The 18,442-nt window shown below is 35.7% G+C and overlaps 1 protein-coding gene across 4 annotated transcripts in view; it reads right to left on the minus strand.

The window, feature by feature from the left end:
• Positions 1-18,442, minus strand: part of SYT10 (synaptotagmin 10) — a 69,528-nt gene that overhangs the window by 24,753 nt on the left and 26,333 nt on the right. For all 4 annotated transcript variants that reach the window (XR_008300205.1, XR_008300204.1, XM_053226115.1 and 1 more), the window contains exon 3: positions 11,745-12,312. Coding sequence is in view for 2 of the 4 variants with exons in the window: in XM_053226115.1 (XP_053082090.1) it covers positions 11,745-12,312 (568 nt within the window). In the remaining 2 variants the exon portion in view is untranslated. The remainder of the gene's footprint in view (positions 1-11,744; positions 12,313-18,442) is intronic.

Genomic DNA, 18,442 nt, shown 5'->3' on the forward strand with positions numbered 1-18,442 from the left:
GAGAGGCCCTTTCTGACCACCCTTGTACAGAGTTGTACAGCAACTCTGCCCCACTGCCACTTACTGTCCTTTACTCTGCCTCTGTTTCATAAAGCATTTCATTCATTGGACATATTACATATTTCCATTATTACCTGCCTCCCTTTTCTACAAATTAGCCCTATATGGTGGGGACAGATTATGCTCTAAAACATCCAGAAGAGTGCCTGGTAAAAAGGAGAATTCAATAGAGTTGGATGAAATGGTGGATTTAAGATTCCTGTTCTATGAGTGGATGGGGTAGGTAACGACTTCCATCACAAAATGTTCTTTTATTCATTACTTTTCTCTGGATGTGCAATATATCATACATACCTGCTACTCTGTAGCTAGAGAGACTATAAGTTAAACATCTGACCTGCTCTGACAAAAGCCTGACTGGGCATAATTTTCTGCTTCTGGTTATAGACTCTTTTGTAGATTGGTATTTGATAAGTGCCTGTACTTGTAAAGCATCCTTTACTTACCATGGGGTGTGGGACTGTGCATAGAGTATTTAAAAATTTAAAGGCACTCTAAAGACATGAGTAAAACTGATACTCAGTAAAATCTCTGGTTTAGTGAATTAAATTTATAGAAAGACTGAATTTGATATATGCCATGGTATAGTCTTTTATAATACTATCCTATTTTATTCAAGTTCAAGATTGAAGAAAAGAGTAAAGGAAAACTATCTCATTCATTTTTTTAAAAAAAACATGAAGGTGATTCACTTAGGAAATTTAATTATTAGGGTAAGAAATTTAAAACATGGAAGAAACTGGTTTCTTAGCAATCAAGCGGATAACAAACAGCTGTTTGTGTGCAAGATTACAGCATGCTGGGATAAATGACACTTGGCAACTTTAAATTGTACAAGAAGTTCACATTTATTATCTCATTTTATTTTCAAAATATCCCTGTTGGGTTGATATTATTATACACCTTTTTTTATATGGACAAAGAAACGAGGTCAGAAATGTTAAGAAACTTACCCAAAGTAATGGAGCCAGAAGGCAGCACAGCCAGGCTTCTAATGAAACTACACTCACTTAAGTTCCTGTAGACTTTTCTTTCCCTCTTAACCTTCCCCAGCAGAAACAATGCTTCAAATTTTACTAGCCAGGACAAAAAACTTTAAATTGTTTTCATGGCCTTAGATTTCAAAGCCAAGAGATGAGTAACTATATATCCTTGAAAAAATTTTTTAGAAATTAGGAAATCAGTTACCTGATTTATAGGAAACTTTAATGCAGTCTACTATAGGGAAGGAGGAGAATATTTTAAACATTCACATTTAAAAGTCAACTGCATATTCTCTTCACTATATAAGAGCATGTTAATAATAATTAAATTAGTAAAGTGCAAAAAGAAACACATTTAACTCAATGGTACCTTTAGAACTATAGTGAATTCCTAAAATTTACAACAGATGCAGGTATATTGCTAGAATGTCATGGGGCTGAAAACCTTCTCCTTTTTTATTCATTTAAAAAAATTTTTTTTGAGGGGAGGGGCAGAGAGAGGGAGAAAGAGAATCCTGAGCAGGCTCTAGGCTCTGAACTGTCAGCACAGAGCCCAATGCGGGGCTTAAACTCAGGAACTATGAGATTATGACCTGAACTGAAATCGAGAGTTGGAAGCTCAACTGACCAAGCCACCCAGAAGCTCCCTGAAAAGTTTCTCCTTATCTTTCGCAACTTCCAAACATTAAAATACAGTAAGACACAAGTGGTAAAATTCAATTATACCCAAAATATGGATTTTTTTCACTCGTTCCATCTAAGAGGAGAAAAATGGCCTAGAAATTTCCTGAAATAACATTGATTGCAACTGTTCCTTTTGAATAAGGCCAAGAGAGTCATTGTTTAGCTCTCCATGCATTTTAATAAAAGTTGTTAACAAGACAGATTTGACAAGATTATAAATTTTAAAAGCCTTAAGCATATTTTTGTCATAAGTATCATATTAAAAATTTCTTTAATTCAACTACGTAAATATTTTGAGATTTCAACTCTGTAAGCCAAAAGTTGAACTCCCATATTAAAAAGAAATTCTCTTTATTTCTTTTTAGTATATTCCAAGAACAGGAACACTCGAACATAATTCAAGACAAGGAACACTGGACTAAGAGTTGATTAAAGATTTAAAATATAGTTCTGGATCTCCTATTAACCAGCTGGATGGACATAAGTGATTTTTTTTTAACATTCCTTGGCCTTCATTTTCTAGATGATAAAATTAAAGGATTAAATTGAACTTTCTAGCAATTCTAAAATATGATCAAATGATCTAGACATGAGTGTTCTCAAAATTCTACTCCAAACACACACCAGAATTTTTAAGTTAATATGAAAAGTCTTCTGACCTATTGTAAGTTTCAAGCATTTTACTCTGAGAAAAAGATCTCAGGTCATTATTTAAGACATTGATTTTATTTGTACACAATTCTCTCAGTGTAAATATTCGTTTAGAAACCTAAAAGCAACAAATTGGAAAGGTAAGGAATGCAGGAAGCATGTGTACTTATAATGGAAGAGTAATGGACAGAAATAAAAATTTGCTTTTTAAATTTATTATAACAACTGATGGTCATAAAGGTCACCACTATTAAGAAAAGGTTAAATTATTCAGTAGATTTTACTTAAAAAACCAGGGACATGCATAATATTTGATAAGTGTTTCTATTTAAAAATTTTTAAGCAGGAAATTAGGCACATAAATATGTTTTGAAACTTATTAACATAGAGTTTTTTTCAGACTATTCTTAATAAATAATGTGTTATTTGTCTGAAATCTTGATTTTTAAGAAGCAGAAATTCTGACTTTCTCAATTGTGATGAAATGTGAAATTCCATTTTAAGGAGTTCCTTTGCAATTCTCTGTGTATAAAGATGAGAGGATGTTAGCATGGCCATGGTTCTTTCTCACTTTCTGCAGTTGAAGGCCTTGTCTTACTATCAAGCTTGTAAAGGACTAAAGGCAATGAACACACAGAATAGCTCAGACACAAGGCAAAGTCCAAGGTTACAAGGAATTAACCTGTTTGTAATCAGGAATCTTTTTTTTTTTTTCTTTAGGTTATCAGTCAGGGATCCAGGAGGAAACAGGTGGCACACACAAATTAGACTATTTCCAGAGGGCTTACTGAATAGACTATCTACAGAGATGTGAGCCGGGTAGAAAACCACCAGAGATGGTACTGCACCCGGCTGCTGGGAAGAGGGGAGGCCATGATGCCCTACTTCTAAGTCTGAAAGGACAAGGGTGGGAGAACCATTACCTGGACTTGGAAGGGAAAAATGGTGAAAAGCAAAGGCTGCTTTGAGAGAAATTGTGCCCTCAGGAGGACACGGCCAGCCTGAGGCAATCTCTCAAGAGAAAGATGAGAGAATACACATCCAAATGACATTTTCCTCCTGCCCTAATGTCTCTTGCCAGAACTCCAAGAACAGTGTCAACAGTGTCGGTAGACCTAATAGGCCAGCCCCCTGAGGTACCAGACAGGGTGGAGAATAGTAGAGAGCGAACCTAAAGGGACACATGGACTACATCTAACATCTTTAGCTCCTGAAGTTTTACAAGACGCACTTTTTAATAAGCACATGTACAGGTTGGTGAAGGAACAAAGAGGAGAAGTGCCCAGTGTAAAAGGAAGAGTCAAGACAGGGTGCAGATGAGAGGCGTGTGATGCAACATTATAAGTGTATACTTCATTTAAAAATCATATGCTCACTGAATCACACCATATAGTAACTAAAAAGATTTAAATTAACTCTTACACAAAACTTTCCACCCTAAATAGAAAAGCGTACCACCTAAAACTATCTCCTACCATAATATTAAGACATAACCATTTTTTGCACCAAGATCTCTATTCCTATTTAATATGTAAGTGACATCAACAACCAAAACCATATCCTGTATCATTCTGTAATAACTTTTTGGCAGCTAACATACAGGGAGCATTTACAAATGCCTGACTCTGCTAAGCACTTATTTTATTTCCTCTATTCAACAAACTGTGGTTTGCCTTCTCATAATTCCCATTTTATAAATAAGGTAATTAAGGCTTAGTGAGACTTTGTAACTTGCTCAAAGCCATAGATTCATTCAAAGTCATAAGTGACACAGCAGGGATGCAAAGGTTGTTAGTTTGTCCCAGAGCCTAAATTCTTCAGTGATTGGGCTACTCTCCTTCCAATAATAGCCAGAGAGAGAGAGGGAAAGAAGGGGGTGGGGTGGAAAGGGGGGACCAGGAAAAGGGGAAGAGGAGGGGAATGGGGGAGAGGGAGAGGAAGAGAGCCAAGGATGATAGAGAAGTTAGATAGCATTATAATCTTTACAAGTTGAGCAAGGTAGGAATTTAAATTGGAAATTATGTGGATGCAAAGAACTTAGGCAAAAAAAAATTATCTTGCCTTTTGAGCAACCCCAAATGTTATGACTAAAATATGGTCAGCTTTGGCTACCAATCTGTGATATTCTTTTAATGACTCAAAATGTCTTACTGTGCTCACCCAACAATGCTGTATTTATTTAGAAAGTGTGGGTTCAGTTTTGAATTAAGACTAAAACTGGTGGCATAAATTTAAGTATTGGATATGCATTAACTTTTTTTGTTGTGTGAAACAAAATATTATAATCAATATTACAGGAATCTACTGCTTAAACTGATAATAAAAGGCTAATATAATTGTTATGAGCTATTTTAAAGCCAATTTGCCTGAGGTATTTTATGTAAAATGCAAAGGTAGTCAAAACAGACCAAACACTAAAGCCTTGCTCTCTAAATGTACACAGATGTGACTTAACTGTCAAAATAATATAAACAACTATGGTGATTTATTGAATTCCAAATATTCATGAGACAAATTTCCTTATTTTTATTTCCTTTTCCTCCATTTGGCCCATCTCTCCACTCTCTTCCCCTGTGGCAACCACCAGTTTGTTGTGTTTTTATGGGTCTGTTCCTGCTTTGTTTGTTTCCTTGATTGCGTTAGAGTCCTTTAACAATCTTTTGGAGTTGATGTTAAGGCCAAGAAGAGCCAAGGTTTGGGAACTCACATAATCTTTTAGTAGTCTATGATAGACTCTGTTATTTTGAATTTAATTTTAATTTGATTTTATATTGCAACAAAGATACTTCCTATAAATTCTTGCAAAATGATCTGATATCAGACTAAAAGATCTGATAGGTTTATAGGATTTATTTGCATCACGTAAGTTAATAATAAATTAATGGTGGCCCATTAGCAGATGTGGTATCTGTGACACTCCAGAGATGAAATAGAAAATTAGGAATGCTTAAGGAGGAGCAGATATGGGTTCACTGTCCCAGTCTGCAGGCCTATGACTATAATCCTGCCTGCTGCACTCCGGAGATGTAGCGGGACAGCCCCTGACCAAAAAGGTCTTCTCTCTCCCACCTTGCCTTTCACCACACTTTTTTCTTTAGAAGAAGGTTGGAATTCTGCCATTCTTTAAAATGTTACTGGCTAACCCATTATTCCATAATTAGCAAACTTTAAAAGTGAATTGATAGCTAAATGCAAACAAAGCAAAACAAAACAAAAACCAGCATTATTTTGATCCTGGGATAGACCCAGGATGCTCAGAAAAATTAAAAATATATCACTAGAAATAAGAAAACAAATTAAAAACAATTTTTTAAACATTTAAAGAAATTTTAGTCACGGACGTTAAAATACATTACTTCAAACTCAAGCTCAGCTAGTACATTTAGTACTCTGGTTGGTACAATGAACATAACAGTTTCTTTCTTTCAAACTTGACAGATCCTTAGTTAAAAGATAATAGATTCAAGTACTTTATAGCTGTAAACTAGGACAGTGTGGTTATGTGCATATACCCTTTTTTCCTATGAGAATTCTTGTCTAGAACATCGTTGGTGCTGAAAAAAAATGTTCATTGAATAGATGAGTAAATAAATATGTAAGATAAAGTTCTAGTAAAAAAATAAAGACAAGCTTTTCTTTATCTAGCTATACTTTCAGTGGCTTCTTGAGTGTGCATGAGATCACTATATTTAAATATTCAAAATACATTAGTCTTGGGGCGCCTGGGTGGTGCAGTCGGTTAAGCGTCCGACTTCAGCCAGGTCACGATCTCGCGGTCCGGGAGTTCGAGCCCCGCGTCAGGCTCTGGGCTGATGGCTCAGAGCCTGGAGCCTGTTTCCGATTCTGTGTCTCCCTCTCTCTCTGCCCCTCCCCCGTTCATGCTCTGTCTCTCTCTGTCCCAAAAATAAACAAACGTTGAAAACAAAAAAACAAAATACATTAGTCTTTATACTGATTGACTTTTTGAAAATAAGTGAATTAAAAATTTGACAAATACACTTTTACATAGCTTAAAAAGTAAATGTGTATAAAGCATACATTGCAAACGTGTTCTACCATTTTTGCCAACTTTCTATATTAGTGCAAGAGATGACTGGCTTGCCATATTTCTGATATGTAGTAGGATGATTCCTAAAGTGAAAATTAATTTTTTGTAAAGAATTAAGGCATACCTTTTTTTTATATCCTTTGCCATTCAATCTTAAATTTTAAAAAACCCTGATTCCTAATAAAAATGTTAATTCTTGTATAGACATAATTAGTAATTGTGAGTACAAAATATGTTTCAGCCTGATGGAGTTTTCTTTTTTTTAATTTTTTTTAACGTTTATTTATTTTTGAGACAGAGAGAGACAGAGCATGAACGGTGGAGGGGCAGAGAGAGGGAGACACAGAATCGGAAACAGGCTCCAGGCTCTGAGCTGGCAGCACAGAGCCCGACGCGGGGCCCGAACTCACGGACCGTGAGATCATGACCTGAGCCGAAGTCGGCCGCTTAACTGACTGAGCCACCCAGGCGCCCCACAACCTGATGGAGTTTTGACAATAAAATATTCCTGCTTTATTTTACATAAGAATTTATGCCACAAAGTTTTTCATTTTTTCTTACAGAATGTAGTTGATGTTAACAAATAGAACTAAGAAAATATTTATTAATTTGTAATCAATAGGGTACAATACTGCATTGTTTTTTCCCTCTGGTAGTGACAGATTTATACTTACAAACATTCTCACACTTGACCTTGTGTGAAAATTTGCTATGTTAATTTATTCAACACGTATTTATTGACTAATCACTAAGTGCTCGCTCATATATGCTGAGAAGAATATAAGAGGTCCACAAGGTGATTTCTGTCTTCCAGCTCAGAGGGAAGGGGAAGACATGAGACATCTACTCAGACAAGGTATAAATATGTGCTACAGACAGCACTTCCATAGGCAGATATTAGCTTCTTTCCATTTCCATGGCTACCAGCCTACTCCAGTCTCTATTTCATTTAATCTAGACTCCTACCTGGACCCCTACATTTCATGATCCTTTACTCCTACCCACTGTACACACTGAAGCCATATAGGATGATAGCTCCACTAGTTTTATTCTCCTGATAAAAACAAATATAAATTCCCACAGCATTAAAGGGCTTACTGATTGTAGTTTAAATAGAACATTCTACTTTTGGTTCCCTTTAGTCCCTCCTTCATCTCATATTCCACACAAGTCTACTATTTTCCCCCTGAAAACGTGCTAGTCTTGTTTATTTCCTTTTCCTCATGCTGTTTCCTTGTCAAGGAACATCCCTTTCCTTTATTCAGAATTCTATCATCCTCATATGGTGGTCTTATAAACCATTTTCATATTAGACATAGTCTGCATGAGAGGAGAGAGAGAGAGAGAGAGAGAGAGAGAGAGAGAGAGAGAGAGAATGTATGTGTGAACAAGACCGTATTTGTGGAGGTTTTCAGGAAAATGTTATATAGTATTATTTATACATTAACATATACTTTATTTCTTTGTTTCTTCTATTAAAGTTCTTGATCAAATACAAATTTATTAAATTTTATTAAACTTGTATTTTACTAAAGTATAAACTTTGTACATAGGTGATTCTCAGTAAATTCTTATGTAATCAAATTGAAGTTGTTTGAATCTAATGCCATAGGAAAAAAGTCAATTTCATTTAATGAACCGGCCTAGGAAGATTTTTTTGAACAGGGCCTTGGACAGGCATCTGGATATATGGAAAAAAAATTGTGACAGATACTCTAATAAGATGAAAATTTTTTGGAATAAGACACATAAAATAATTAAAAACAACAATCACAAAAAAGCAGCAACTCTTATTTCCATAGAGTTCTATATTAATAATTATGTCATTGGCCTGAAGAAGAAAAAAGAGGTCCATGGCATTTACATCAATTGATATTAGTAAAGCAGGAGATTCATTAAACATTAAAGATATATCAACTATTTCAAGTTGGTGACAAAAATTTTTTTTACTAAATTTTAGAATTTTTAACTTGGACGTTTGTAGTATATAAAGGCACTACTCTAAAATACACATGATTGGGGCACCTGGGTGGCTCAGTCGGCTAAGTGTCCGACTTTGGCTCAGGTCATGATCTCACGGCTTGTGAGTTTGAGCCCTGTGTTGGGCTATCTGCTGACAGCTCAGAGCCTAGAGCTTCTTCAGATTCTGTGTCTTTCTCTCTTTCTCTGCCCCTCCCGTGCTCACACTCTGTCTCTTTCAAAAAAAATAATAAATAGAAAACAAAATACACATGATTATCTCAGTATGAGAACCTTAAATTATAAGAATGGTTTTTCTAGATCTGTGTTTACTTAACTAGGTATTTATCTATATTTATCATTAGTGTCTCATAATATAAAGATAGCTAATATTTTAATTCAAATATATGTTTTATCTGTTACTTAAATTATTTTATATCTCTGTTCACATAGTTGGATCACCTTTACAGGTTTCTACAAAACTTGGGTGAGTGAGGGCATATGACTACATTTCTTTCTATCTCTTTCCTTTTTTCTTCTTCTTTGTAGGAAGCTCTGTATTTCTGTATGAAATTACTTGAAGTTAAAAGTGTGTAAGAAAAGATAGTCACTTAAGCAATTTCAACCCATATTGTTTTCATTAATCTGAAATATAAAATTGCTTAATGATTTTTCAAAAGCTGATGAGAAGCTTTAATTAAACACTATGCTACGCATAAAGATGATACTATCATATATTGTGAACTTGGGTCCCATAGTCAAGAAATGTAGGTTTCATTACGATCTTCCTAAAAGAAAACCCGTAAATAGTATCTAGAACAATATGTACCTCAATGTTCCAGTTACAAAGAAATGTCATTTGGCTAGAATAATTTAATAATATATTTTATTATTACCCACTTATTTTTGTATCCGGAATATCGAAGCGAAAATGTGTATAGATGTGGTAATCAGAATAAAGGTACCCCCAAAGATGGCCACATCCTAATTTCTGGGACCTATGAATATGTTGCCTACATGGCAAAAGGACTTTGCAGATATGATTAAGATTATGAATCTTGAGATGGGGAAATTATCCTAGATTTTCCATATGGGCCCAAGAACATGCTTTAAAACAATTTTTTGCATCCTTAAATATTTAGAACATGCTAAACCCATACTAGGCACTTAGCAAATATTTATTGAATGAATAAAAAAGAAGGGATAGTTTAAGATTGGGGCATCAAGAAAGAAATAACCTAACAATTAACTATTATCTGCATTTGCAGATTTTCCACTATAGGAATATAAGTAATAAAGTAAAAAACAACATGAAATTAAAAGAGCTCCAATGTATCTTTGAAATATGATCCGGTTTCAAAATTTCTTCTTTGTTCCCTAATAAATTTCACAGTGGAAACCAAGAAATAAAGACCCAACAAGTGAGAATGTTATGATGATGCAATTCAACAAACTGGAAGTATAAAATTTTAAATGATCTTATCTATATCATTCTTAGTGAAAATATAATGACCCCAAATTCTGGTTTTCATTAGTAAAACATTGATGGGGGAAAAAGTAAAAGGAGTACTCTTGGGGCACCTAAGTGGCTCAGTCAGTTGAGCATCCGACTCTGGATTTCGGCTCAGGTCATGATTCCAGGGTAGTAGGATTGAGCCCCGAGTTGGGCCTCGCACTGAGCACGGAGCATGCTTAAGTTTCTTTCCTTCTCTTTCTCTCCCTTTGCCCTTTCCCCTGTTGACATACTCTCTCTAAAAAATTAAAAAACAGCAGCTACTCTGTATTAAAATATAATTTCCTATTTTTATTTTTTAATATATTTTTTAAAAAATTATCTTATTTTTAAAATTATCCCCTTATCTCTAGTAAGGACTTCTACATTTTAAGCTTATAAATTTTGGTAAAATTTCGACAAAAGATGGTAAATACTTAAAGACAACCTGGGGGTAAAAAATTAAATGTACCCATTTAAAAACCAACAAATCAATACAATTCTGCAATCTAACCTAAGTGACCAGTTTTCTAATTCCAATTCCATAATTCTATCCTAGATACATAATCTTAAATAAAACAGATTTGTGTAAATAAGAACATAACAATTTTTAGTATACCAAAATTTATGCCTAACTCAAATGTCCAACAGTAAGAGAATGGTTAGGTAAATAGATCATATATTTATTTATTTATTTTTTCAACGTTTATTTATTTTTGGGACAGAGAGAGACAGAGCATGAATGGGGGAGGGGCAGAGAGAGAGGGAGACACAGAATCGGAAACAGGCTCCAGGCTCTGAGCCATCAGCCCAGAGCCTGACGCGGGGCTCGAACTCCCGGACCGCGAGATCGTGACCTGACTGAAGTCGGACGCTTAACCGACTGCGCCACCCAGGCGCCCCAATAGATCATATATTTAAACATTATACAATAAAACAAATGTAACATAAAAGAAAATCAGTGGGAAAAAATTTAAACGTGGTTTGAACTATTTATTTATTTATTTATTTACTTATTTACTTATTTATTTATTTAGAGAGAGAGTGGAGGGACAGAGAGAGAGAGAGAGAATCCCAAATAGGTTCAGTGCCATCAGCACAGAACCCAACACATGGCTCGAATCCACAAACCATGAGATCATGACCTGAGCCTAAATCAAGAGTTGGATGCTTAACCAAGTGGGCCACCCAGGTACCCTGAAACTTAGTTTGAACAATAATTTCAAAACATGTATGGAAAAAATTTACAAAGCAATATGCCATGATATTATATGTAATTGGTAGCATTATGGAGTATTTTATTTTGTATTATGTTTTTTACTGTTTTCCAAATTTTCAATTTTAAAGTTATTATTTTATATTAAGAGAAAGAGTTTTGTAATGTAAAACAAAAATTCTAATATAAACAATCACTTCTCATTCAACATTTCAAATTCTGTAATTGTGTCTATTCCATGAAACCTTCTGAAGAAATGGGCTGTTTTAGACTAAACCAAGGGCTTTTTCAAATATCATCAAAGTACATTTTAGGTTTGATCTGAGGAACAATATCTGAAATAATGAAAGTCACTCAATATTAACTATGAGGAAACTGAGTGCTGGGAATAGGTTATAAAATAAACATTTTACAAAAGAAAAGAACTACTATTTTTGTTAACTTACAAGAGCTGGGTTTTTTTTATTTACATAGTCACTAATATCGTGTAAGTGCCTAAATTATTATTACATACGTAATCAAATCCTACCTTTGCATGTTCTTAATACATAAATTCCGTAACTTTGTAAACTCATTCCAATAAGTTGAATGATAATTAGTTTTATATACTACTACAGGTGAAAAAAATAGTTTGGTGGAATTATTACTTACTGTGGTAGCACAATGAATATCTTTCCACACTGTGGCTTCCCTGGAGAGATCAGAGACTTCAAACAAATTATCAAGAATCACTTCCCCAATCATGTCATGTCTAGAAAATCTGTCAAAATCATATACGCTGAAATGTAGTTTTCGGTTGCTTAGTTGATCATATGCTACAGGAAACTGAAAAGTTTCATCAAATAGAGGATTTAAAGTCTTTCTGTGCACACGGGTCTGAAATTTCTTTTTCCTATCTGGAAGAAGATACATCTTCACATAAGGGTCAGAAGTGCCTGTGAAGTCTTTAGCAGGGAGATCTAAGGCTTTGATAATTTTAACAATCAGAAGTTCATTTTCATAGTCATACTGGAGGGTGAAGTTAAGTTTCCCACAGGTTTTGACATCTTCTTCCCTGTTGCCCTCAGAGTCAACAGATTTCTGTTTGTAGAGCTCTGGTTTTATCCTCCCAATGCTGGTTGTTGTTTCTCCTCTTTGTAAAACTGGTTCTGTGCCCATGCTAAAATCAACACTGGAAACCTGCATTTGCCTTGGTAGGTGTCTCCTGAAGGAATTGTGGCTGTATATACACACACGTACACACAAGATAATTTAGGTAGATCATTTTGATGACAACATTATACAGTGGCATATAAACTCTCCCCCACCCCAGGATAATGAAAGCATTGCATTTGTATAAATATAAAAACGGATGTACACACACGCATGCACACACACACACACACACACACACACACACAGAGCTACTTTCGAAAAACCAGAAATGCAATATTCAAAGGAAAAGACTTCTAAAATTATAGAAACATCTGAAACACTCAAATGTACATTTTTATGAACTTTTGGAATTTTTTACTCTCAATCATAAGGACATAATTAAAAACAATTGTGAAGAAACACAGTTACAAAGTTTAGTATTCCACAAAATACCACAAATCATAAATCATCTGGTTATATCTTGTAATTTTTGTGTAGACAAATCATGTTGATGACTGGTTTCTTTATATCTGGATTTTTTGCATCTCATGAATTTCGTGTTTTTAGTGACTGCCCCATTACAATAAAAAACATAAGTCCACCTATTCTAATACTATTTAATTATTCCTAATACTTAAGGAATTATTCCTAATACTTAAGATAACTAAATGAATATTTACTTGTGAAAAGAATATATAGTGGTGACAGCCAAAATTAGTACATTTTCCTTTTTTCAACATGGAGTGGGCTTCAGAAATTCTAAGGATTAAAAATATACACTTTTAGAATTTGGGTCCAACCTAATAGAGTTTTTTAGAATTCAAACTGACTTTCCTTTATCACTGTTACTATTCATCTAGTCAACATTTCTGGAACATTAGCTATATCAACTTACCATTGTCTTGTAAATGTGACTTGCATTAAAATCTGCTTCTCTTCTACTTCATCTGTGATTTCTGGTATGAGCCGTGTCAGCTTATGTGTCTCCTCAAGGCTTAGTCCCAGGTCTTTAGTTCTTTATTCTCCTTAGTCTCTCCAGTAGACTAATCATCAGTTCTTGAACTATAACTGTCATCTTAAATCTGGTGGTTCCCTGCATATATCTCAGATATGTAAACTTCTAGTCCCATATTTACACATCTCTAAGGGAGATTTCTAAGTGGATATCTTAATTTTTCCCCAAACTCAAGCAAAATCATTTTCTGCCTTTTGCTCTCAAACTAGTTCTCCCTTCCACAATCTCAGACAATAGCTCTAACATATTTATCAGCCACTTGTGCTTGGGAATCTGCAGTATGCTCTGAATCACATTTCCTTCATTCATGAGATTTACTCAATTTTCGAAATCCAGTTGATGTTTGCTTTGAAACATTCCATATACTTGTCCATTCTGTTCCATTTCTATTGCTACTCAGTCCAGATCCTCATCAACTTCTGTTTTGCTTTCTATACTAGTCTTTGCCTGACTCTCCTTTCAGCTCTCTTACACTTAATATCTATCTAGCACTTACTTTAAAATCCTGTATTCACTTCTGTTGTCTGTTACATCAGATCTACATTTTTTACAGTAAACACTAAGTAATACTGAGGACATTGGTTTAACTAATATTTGATTCACTGATGCACACATAAGGAGTGATTTAAGAGGGATAAAAAAAAAATGAGTGAATATCCAGAAGATACCTAGCCATGTTACCATTTGAGCAGTAATTTGAGGAGCTGAGGATGTTGAACCTAGAAAGGAGAGGAATCTGTCTTCTAATTTCTAAAGCACTGTCATGGCAGAATTAATAAGAATCTATGGAAGTTACAGGTAAAGATGGACTTTGGCTTAATATAAGGGAGCATTTAAAAATATCTACAGTTGTCCAGGGGCGCCTGGGTGGCTCAGTCGGTTGAGCATCCGACTTCAGCTCAGGTCACGATCTCGCGGTCCGTGAGTTCCAGCCCTGCGTCGGGCTCTGGGCTGATGGCTCAGACCCTGGAGCCTGCTTCCGATTCTGTGTCTCCCTCTCTCTCTGCCCCTCCCCCGTTCATGCTCTGTCTCTCTCTGTCTCAAAAATGAATAAACGTTAAAAAAAATTTTTTTAAATAAAAAAAATAAAAAAATATCTACAGCTGTCCAAAATGGTGTACATGAAGTATAGAAACCAAAGTTAGATGTTGAAGAAAAAGGTTTATGCCTCAGGTTGAGATGTTAGACTTCTGTTTTCTAACACTTAATTTCTACGATTCTCTATCATTCTATGATTCTTTAATAATTTTATTCATGATATCATTATGTATATTAATAAAATGGAATTTTATTATGTAACTTATGTAAAATCAGCATTATAATCTGAGGTGTTCCAAATTTACTCTTTTATGTTTAATTAGCTTATTTTCTATTCTCAGGACAGAAATATTAAACAACTATTTAAATACCATAAAAATGGTACAGCTAATCCCATTCTAATTCTTGATATTCTTTAGTGCTAATCTGGTATTGGAATATCATTTTTTCCTTAAGCTTCTATATCTATTCCTTATATAGAATCAGGGGCTTAAATTGGGGTCAGGCCACCATTGGAGAGTATTTGTGAAAATAAGAATAATTTTAAAAAGAATACAAGTAGTATATGTTCTGAATTATTAAAGGGGTCTAATATAATTTAGTTATATATTCAGTGTTCTTAAGCAATTTAGAATATATTGTTGAATAAATATTTCTGCCTAAATCACTTTCCCTTATGTAATGATTTTCATTTTTAAAATATTTATCTATTTACTTATTTATTTATAGAGCATGTGCATGAACAGGGGGAGGAGCAGAGGGAGAGAGAAAATTCTCAATAGGCCCTGTGCTGCTCGCATGGAGCCTGATGCAGGGCTCCATCTCATGAACCATGAGATCATGACCTTCACCAAAATCAAGAGCCAGAGGCTCAATCAACTGAGCCACCTAGGAGCCCCTGTATTGATATTTAAAGAAAATTTTTGTAAGCAAAATTCCCCCAAAAGTTAATTCCTTATTTCTTATAAATTGATTCCATAATTTTACCCTCATACTTTTTGATATAACAAAATTTTAATCTTCTAACCTCTCCCTAAAAATCAGCACTTTCTTTATGTCTGTGAATATAATTGTACAGCTGTAAAGCCCCTCTGGCAAGAATCAAAGATTAGTAATGTTTTTGTTCTAGTAAGCCAGTGCCCTAATTATAGGGTAAATAGTGCATATTCTAAGTCATAGTTTAGCTAGTCAGTTAAGAGAAGCTTTAATTATTACAATGTTAAACTATTGCCATGACAAAACAGACCTTTTTCTTTTTGCTTCCCCTCCCCCCCCTTTCCTTTTTCTCTTTTGGAATGATATGATAAGTGGCTAGTCTCACAAATATCCAGCCAATCAAAGTATAGGACATTTTACTATTACTGATCCCATTCTTACCCTTCAAACCCTAGGATGGCACCACCCAACTATTTCTCCAATAGAGAAGGAAAAACTTTCCCTACCTTGCCTAGAATATCTGACAGCAGCTAGATAGATCAAACTTAACTTAATGCCATAGGAATAGCATGCATTACCATGGTGATTTTCAAATATTTATTACCAACAGATCCCTTCCTTCAACGAAATCAGAAGCCAGAAGTTGAATATGTAAAGACAGCACTGCTGTGGTTGACATGTGGGTAGAGTCCTGGAATCTCACTGGAAACCAAGCCAACTTTTCCCTACTACCCAGAAGAAAGTGCTGCTTGAAGATCCTAACACTGAGATGAGGTAGGCAAAGTGCTGGACTAGAATCAGACAGTTTGCTCCCAGCTTCCCTATATAATAAGAGCAACTTTGGGCAAGTCCCTTAACTTGTTTGGGCTTTCTGCTCCTTACCTATAAAACAGTCCTTTCACATTGTGAAGACCCAGTGAGATATTAGATGACTGAAAACTGTAATTTCTCATCTGATAATATCATTACAATTCAGGATACAAGGAGCTAAGGTGCAAATGCCATACTGAACTCTCTGGTTCTGACAGCCTGAAGTCTAGGGTTGCTATTTGGGGGTGCACAGATGGCACAGAGTCACTCCTGTGGGAGTATGTCCTGCAGCCACCGCCCTGGACAACACAGACTCTCTGATTAACTCACTTCTCAGCACCTACCAGTTCTCTTCTCCTTAAGTGGGAAACCTTTATCCTCCTACTCTTAACTGTAGTGCCTTTACCATCTGTTCAGTTTACCTTAGATATTGCTTGAGAAATCAGAGAGGAACAACAAAAATATATTTAGCAGCACTTTATTGATTTATTTTAATATGTTTATATGGAATTCATCTTTCCTTGTTTTTTGTTGGTATCGAAGTTTGTATCAGAGACTATCAGCATATATTAAAGGTTATAGCCCATTTCATAGTTAAGAAGTCTTGAATAGTAAGACTAAATCAAGTTTCTGGTAAAGTAAGTTTTCATCTTTATTTGTTTCCTATTCTATTCAATTCGAAACAAGGATTCACTCAATACAAGCACAAAAATAACAGGCAGAGCACCACATACATGAAGGCAGACTAAGTTGTATAATATGTCACAATGAATTTTTAAAATAAAAATTGGAAGGGAGCCTGGGTGGCTCAGTCCACCAGCATCTAAGTTTTGATTTCGCCTCAGGTCATGATCTTGTGGTTTGTGACTTCGAGCCCTGCGAGCCCTGCGTTGGGCTCTGCACTGACAGTTTGGAGCCTGCTTGGGATTCTCTCTCTCCCCCGCTCTCTCTGCCCCTCCCCTGCTCACATACTGTCTCTCAAAATAAATGAATAAAACTTAAGTAAATAAATAAAAATTGGACATCAGCAAAATCCTCTATATCCTTAATCTCTTCTTTGAATGTTCTCACATTATTGCTCAGTAGAAACATGACTTTTCTCCAATGACATGTTTCCTGTGTGCCCCTCTCATGTGGTGGCTGATGTTTTCCCTGCAATCCTGTTCCACTGGCCTGGAGGCCAGGCAGTCGTACATTCCTCTTGTTCTCCATTGCTGCTTTGACACCATTCTCCCTTCATCCGCCTCTCCCAGTGCTGGAGCTCAAGTCAGCAAGTCATATCCCCATTACTACTTATTGTTAGTAGTCTGTTGATTACTACATCACTCTCATTTAAGTCGTCATTATTTCATTTCCTGCTCCACTAAAACACTGCCTTTGACAATGTTTTTGTTCTAACTGCTAGCAATGCACATGTCTCTTCCCACCTTGTGGCCTCTAGGTTCCCTGAACTCCCCTTCTACCATGATGCTCTTTACTTACTCAAGCTACTACCATGTACATAGATTTTGTCATCATTAGCTGCAAACTCTCCAGAATCCCAGTGTCATGCATGCCTCTCTCTGATCAACATCCATTATTCTTCTAGCTCAGACCCTCTTACACTCCAACTCAAGACAACCTTTCCAATTCACCAGAACCTCCAATCCATTGTCTATACCACCATTTCATAATCCCTATTTCCCTCTCTTTACCCAGTTTTAATTTCATGGCTAATCAGTAGTCACTTTCATTAACACATCCCCTATTCCCTGTTGCTCCCTACCTTCTTAGTAGCAGGACAAAACTGTGGCTCTGGTTGAATTCAAGTCTCCATTATTTCTACACCTGCACAAGTGCAAGTGAATGCAATTGGAGAAATACATAAAACAACTCTCACTGGTCTACTTTATATTTTATTTAGAGAGAGAGAGAAAGAGAGCACACATGTGTGCATGCATGCACTTGAGTGGAGGAGGGGCAGAGAGAGAGGGGAAGAGAGAATCCCCAACAGGCTCCATGCTGCCAGCATGGAGCCTGTCATGGGGCTTGATCTCACGAGAGATCAAGAGTTGGATGCTTAACCACCTGAGCCACCCAGGTGCCCCTCACTGCTCCACTTTAAATTTGTGACCACATTCCTCATGCAAACTCTAATGTAGCATAGCAATCCCTTCTCCCTCTCAACCTCCTGGATTCACAAGATGACTATTTCATACCTTCTCATTTTTCTACAAACCTCCATCACCACCTTCTTCATTCTTAGTCTACATTAAGGACCAAACTTTCCATTGCACTCAGAAAAAATTGAAGCAAAGAGCAGAAACCTTCCGCAGACTCCCACTATCATCAACCCTCTTATCAGCATTTGTACCTATATGTTTTGCCTTGAAGCCAGTCCCTCCACTTATATACTAAATCCCATTTTTTCTCATGT

This window comes from Acinonyx jubatus, chromosome B4, assembly GCF_027475565.1.
Source record: "Acinonyx jubatus isolate Ajub_Pintada_27869175 chromosome B4, VMU_Ajub_asm_v1.0, whole genome shotgun sequence".
NCBI classification, from domain to species: Eukaryota; Metazoa; Chordata; class Mammalia; order Carnivora; family Felidae; genus Acinonyx; species Acinonyx jubatus.